Here is a 7,101-nt window from a genome sequence, read left to right as displayed (position 1 = left end):
CACAACACAACACTACAGTACACTACACCACACTACAGTACACTACAGTACACTACACCACACTACAGTACACTACACCACACTACAGTACACTACACCACACTACAGTACACTACAGTACACTACACCACACTACAGTACACTACACTACACTACACTATAATACACTACACTACACTACACTATAGTACACTACACTACACTATACTACACTACACTACACTACACTATAGTACACTACACTACACTACACTATAGTACACTACACTACACTACACTATAGTACACTACACTACACTATAGTACACTACACTACACTACACTATAGTACACTACACTACACTACACTATAGTACACTACACTACACTATAGTACACTACACTACACTATAGTACACTACACTACACTACACTATAGTACACTACACTACACTACACTATAGTACACTACACTACACTATAGTACACTACACTACACTACACTATAGTACACTACACTACACTACACTATAGTACACTACACTACACTACACTATAGTACACTACACTACACTACACTATAGTACACTACACTACACTACACTATAGTACACTACACTACACTATAGTACACTACACTACACTATAGTACACTACACTACACTACACTATAGTACACTACACTACACTACACTATAGTACACTACACTACACTACACTATAGTACACTACACTACACTACACTATAGTACACTACACTACACTACACTATAGTACACTACACTACACTACACTATAGTACACTACACTATAGTACACTACACCACACTACACTATAGTACACTACACTATAGTACACTACACTACACTATAGTACACTACACCACACTACACTATAGTACACTACACTATAGTACACTAAACCACACTACACTATAGTACACTACACTACACTACACTATAGTACACTACACTATAGTACACTACACCACACTACACTATAGTACACTACACTATAGTACACTACACTACACTGCACTATAGTACACTACACTATAGTACACTACACTACACTATAGTACACTACACTACACTATAGTACACTACAATACACTTCACTATAGTACACTACACTACACTATAGTACACTACACTACAGTATAGTACACTACACTACACTATAGTACACTAAACCTCACTACACTATAGTACACTACACTATAGTACACTACACTACACTATAGTACACTAAACCACACTACACTATAGTACACTACACTACACTACACTATAGTACACTACACTACACTATAGTACACTACACTACACTATAGTACACTACACTATAGTACACTACACTACACTATAGTACACTACACTACACTACACTATAGTACACTACACTACACTATAGTACACTACACTACACTATAGTACACTACACTACACTATAGTACACTACACTATAGTACACTACACTACACTATAGTACACTACACTACACTATAGTACACTACACTACACTACACTATAGTACACTACACTACACTATAGTACACTACACTACACTATAGTACACTACACTACACTATACTACACTACACTACACTATAGTACACTACACTACACTATAGTACACTACACTACACTATACTACACTACACTACACTACACTATAGTACACTACACTACACTACACTATAGTACACTACACTACACTACACTATAGTACACTACACTATAGTACACTACACTACACTACACTATAGTACACTACACTACACTATAGTACACTACACTACACTACACTATAGTACACTACACTATAGTACACTACACTACACTATAGTACACTACACTACACTATAGTACACTACACTACACTACACTATAGTACACTACACTACACTATAGTACACTACACTACACTACACTATAGTACACTACACTACACTATAGTACACTACACTACACTACACTATAGTACACTACACTACACTACACTACACTATAGTACACTACACTACACTACACTATAGTACACTACACTACACTATAGTACACTACACTACACTACACTATAGTACACTACACTACACTATAGTACACTACACTACACTATAGTACACTACACTATAGTACACTACACTACACTACACTATAGTACACTACACTACACTATAGTACACTACACTACACTACACTACACTATAGTACACTACACTACACTACAGTATACACTACACTACACCACACTACACTATACTACACCACACTATACTACACTACACTATACTACACCACACTATACTACACTACACTATACTACACCACACTATACTACACTACACTATACTACACCACACTATACTACACTACACTATACTACACTACACTATACTACACCACACTACACTACACTATACTACACTACACTATACTATACTACACCACACTATACTACACTATACTACACTATACTACACCACACTATACTACACTACACCACACTATACTACACTACACTATACTACACCACACTATACTACACTATACTACACTACACTATACTACACCACACTACACTACACTATACTACACCACACTATACTACACTACACCACACTATACTACACTACACTATACTACACCACACTACACTACACTATACTACACCACACTACACTACACTACACCACACTATACTACACTACACTATACTACACCACACTACACTATACTACACCACACTATACTACACTACACTATACTACACCACACTACACTATACTACACTATACTACACTACACCACACTATACTACACTACACCACACTATACTACACAACACTATACTACACTACACCACACTATACTACACTACACTACACTACACTACACTACACCACACTATACTACACTACACCACACTACACTATACTACACCACACTGTAGTACACTACACTACACTCTAGTACACACTACAGTATACTACACTATACTACACTACACTATAGTACGCTACACTATACTACACTACACTGTAGTACACTACACTATAGTACACTACATTACACTATACTACACTATAGTACACTACACTATAGTACACTACACCACACTACACTATAGTACACTACACTATACTACTCTACACTATAGTAAACTATCGTACACTACACTATAGTACACTACACTATAGTACACTACACTATACTACTCTACACTATAGTAAACTATCGTACACTACACTATAGTACACTACACTATAGTACACTAAACCACACTACACTATAGTACACTACAGTATACTACACTACACTATAGTACACTACACTATACTTTTCTACACTATAGTAAACTATAGTACACTACACTATAGTACACTACACTATAGTACACTACACTATAGTACACTAAACCACACTACACTATAGTACACTACACTACACTATAGTACACTAAACCACACTACACTATAGTACACTACACTATAGTACACTACACTATAGTACACTACACTACACTATAGTACACTACACCACACTACACTATAGTACACTACACTATAGTACACTAAACCACACTACACTATAGTACACTACACTATAGTACACTACACCACACTACACTATAGTACACTACACTATAGTACACTACACTACACTATAGTACACTACACTATAGTACACTACACTACACTATAGTACACTACACTACACTATAGTACACTACACTATAGTACACTACACTATAGTACACTACACTACACTATAGTACACTACAATACACTTCACTATAGTACACTACACTATAGTACACTACACTACAGTATAGTACACTACACTACACTATAGTACACTAAACCTCACTACACTATAGTACACTACACTACACTATAGTACACTACACCACACTACACTATAGTACACTACACTACACTATAGTACACTAAACCACACTACACTATAGTACACTACACTACACTACACTATAGTACACTACACTACACTATAGTACACTACACTATAGTACACTACACTACACTATAGTACACTACACTACACTATAGTACACTACACTATAGTACACTACACCACACTACACTATAGTACACTACACTATAGTACACTACACTACACTATAGTACACTACACTACACTATAGTACACTACACTACACTATAGTACACTACACTATAGTACACTACACCACACTACACTATAGTACACTACACTATAGTACACTACACTACACTACACTATAGTACACTACACTATAGTACACTACACTACACTATAGTACACTACACTACACTATAGTACACTACACTACACTATAGTACACTACACTACACTAAACTATAGTACATTACACTACACACTCTGTACTAGACTTACTTTAAATACAAACCTGATCATGTGACCTCACGGTCATTCCTGTCTGTCTCTCAGTACTTAAACAGTTGGAGGAGTTGCTTAGCGACATGAAAGCTGATGTCACTCGTCTCCCAGCGACTATCGCCCGGATACCACCAGTTGCCGTGCGTCTGCAGATGTCGGAGCGCAGCATCCTCAGTCGTCTCGCCAGTCGGGGGTCGGAGGTCTCCCAGACTCAAGCACCCCGCTGACCCCGAGTGACCTATTTACCCCTGAGTGCCCTTCCTTACTTTAGGCTGTGTCCTAATCCAGATTCACTTCACTATAGCTCACTCCCTTTCTGACCAGGTGACACCGATACGATGCTACACCCAAAATAGCAGGTGACAATGTGACCTTTGACCCTACCCCCAGATTATCCACTCTGAATAAGATAAAAGGAGGCAGAAGGAGAGAGAGCCATTCTGACTCCAGTTACTCTGTACTGTATACCTGGTTGTGTTCCAATCCAAATTAGCTTCCCTTAGTGCTGGAGTGGTAATGCAGAACGCGTTCGCATTAGCAAGCGACAGACTGACGTTAGCAAGCCCTTCTCCTGGTTTTGTCCCAATCCCAGTTAAAAAGGGGATGAGAAGGAGACCAAGGTTAGGTAAATGTTAACTCCTGCACTCATCACTCGCTTCATAAAGAAGACTCTGAGCAGAGATTATGACGTCATCAACAGCAGATCAATCAGATTAAGGTTTTCTTTTTTCTATGCAAATGAGCAGAGGCGCGGCTCTAAAGCTGTTGTAGTCTCGTCCGAGTGTAAATTGTCGTAACAGTAGTCCATGAGAAATAAAACACTGCATGTTTCTCATCTGAAGCACTGGTTTTCTTTTTTTTTACTTCTTGTAAAAGTAAAAGAGCGAGTTCTTCCTTTCTTACTCGAGTTGTTCGTTTGCAGCGAGATTCAGCATGATGTTAGTGATAAGAGTGGAGATGTCGGATGAGACGCTGGACACAGAGGGCAGTGCAGTCTTATAACACAGCGGAGGCTAGTTAGTGCGTTGAGCATTGTGGGTAATGTAGAAAACTGAAGTGAAAGTACATCATGTCCAGAGCTCCATTCTAAAATAGTTCTTGAGTTTGCTGAATAAACTTCTGTGGCTGCAGGGAAACCACCTCATGAATATTCATTTTTATGAAAATGAGCTCCAGATGATCGGCGTGATCTCGGGCATCTCCTGCGTCTCTTTACTTCTTGCGTACCATTGACACTTCCTTTTTCTCTGAGCTAAGATTAAAGTTCGTTAGGAAGCTGTGGTTAAAGGTCTGTATTAGTGAACAGAAGGTAGAGTTCAATTCCTAGCACAGCTTCTCGCGCAGCCTTGATCAGGCTGTGTCCCAAATTGCATTGCAAATATCATCATAACATCGTTTTCAGCTAAACCTGCACCACGTAGTAGGGGCTTTGGGCTGCGTTCCACATTACCACAGCACACACTCCTGTAGCAATACCGCAGTTTCAACACTTTAACACATTTCGGTGGTTTGGGATGCAGTCTGTGGACTGGGTCACGGGCCGTGTCCCAAATCTAATACCACTATACCTAATATAATAGCACCAGAGACACCAGAGCTAGAATGTTTAGTGTATACTGTAGGCTTCAGTTCAGCAGTAACAACAAATGGCTGTGTCCCAAATCATATCCGAATAGCACCCCTAAACTGTTCTCCGCTATATCTGAGGCACAGAGCGTTAAGAAGCTTACTTATTGTTCATCAGCGAAGTTGGAGGCTGTATCACAAATCCCGAGCCAGTGTACTGCGTAGAGACACTGTTTAGTGCCGTTTGGGACACAGCCCTGAGAGAAGGGCCAGCCATCAGCGTAGTATCCAGTGTATTACTTTTGGTTTTGGATGCCGTTGTCCTGCGTTGTCATGGGGACAGGAAAAGCTTTGTTACTGCTCTGTCGTTAGCTAGCTACCTAACACTGCTCAGGTAGTGTACTACATGTAGTGGACTAGTTCCCTCACACTAGTTAGTGTAATAGGAATCAGAACCTAGAGACTGGAACACACACTCACTGATGTTGTTGTTGTTGTTATTGCTGTTGTTGTTGTTTATTCCACTTATTTCCCCTGTCAATGAATGATGTCACTCAGAAAGCTCCACCCCTTTTGATGAGCTCACTTTGTAATTACTGTTGTTACCCTCTTATTGTTGATACACATTAATATTGTTTTTTTGAGACCTGCAATAAAACTCATTAACAAGAACAGTGTGTGTGTGTGTGTGTGTGTGTGTGTGCACGTGTGTGTGCATGTGCGTCTGTGTGCGTGTGTGTTTGTGCGTGCGTGTGTGTGTGTGTGTGTAAAGAGGATTTTCTGGCTCTCAGACAACACAACAATTATGACAATTACAGGGTGGAGAATAATCATCCTGCTAGATAACTTATCACTGAGAGAGAGAGAGACAGTTAGAGAGAAAGGTTTGGATACACACACTGAGAGTGAGACAGCTCTGGAGTGGGTGAGGGTTTCTCCAGTCTGTTTATTTACTTCTGTTTATAACTTTATTCAAACAGTGGCAGCAGATACACACACACACAGCACCAGGAGAGAACATACAGGCATTTAAATAAAGGTTAACCAGAGAGAGATCAGCTGCGTCTGTCCGTGGGTTGGTGAGGTTTTTTTGTCATTCAGTAATCTTCTGATATGTTTGTGTGTGCTTGTTTGTTTGTTTGTTTATGCTTG

At 39.3% G+C, this 7,101-nt stretch overlaps 1 protein-coding gene across 7 annotated transcripts in view; it reads left to right on the top strand.

Annotated features, from left to right (window-relative positions):
- The window catches only part of chd4b (chromodomain helicase DNA binding protein 4b), an 84,481-nt gene extending 77,860 nt beyond the window's left edge, over positions 1–6,621 (top strand). For all 7 annotated transcript variants that reach the window (XM_058401817.1, XM_058401790.1, XM_058401782.1 and 4 more), the window contains one exon: positions 4,435–6,621. In XM_058401817.1, the coding sequence (XP_058257800.1) occupies positions 4,435–4,610 (176 nt within the window). In that variant the 3' untranslated portion in view covers positions 4,611–6,621. The remainder of the gene's footprint in view (positions 1–4,434) is intronic.
- Positions 6,622–7,101: the final 480 nt, after the last annotated feature.

Source organism: Hemibagrus wyckioides, linkage group LG01, assembly GCF_019097595.1.
Source record: "Hemibagrus wyckioides isolate EC202008001 linkage group LG01, SWU_Hwy_1.0, whole genome shotgun sequence".
Lineage (NCBI taxonomy): Eukaryota > Metazoa > Chordata > Actinopteri > Siluriformes > Bagridae > Hemibagrus > Hemibagrus wyckioides.
Note: the sequence above shows the minus strand (reverse complement) of the source record. Positions and strands in the feature narration are given on the sequence as shown.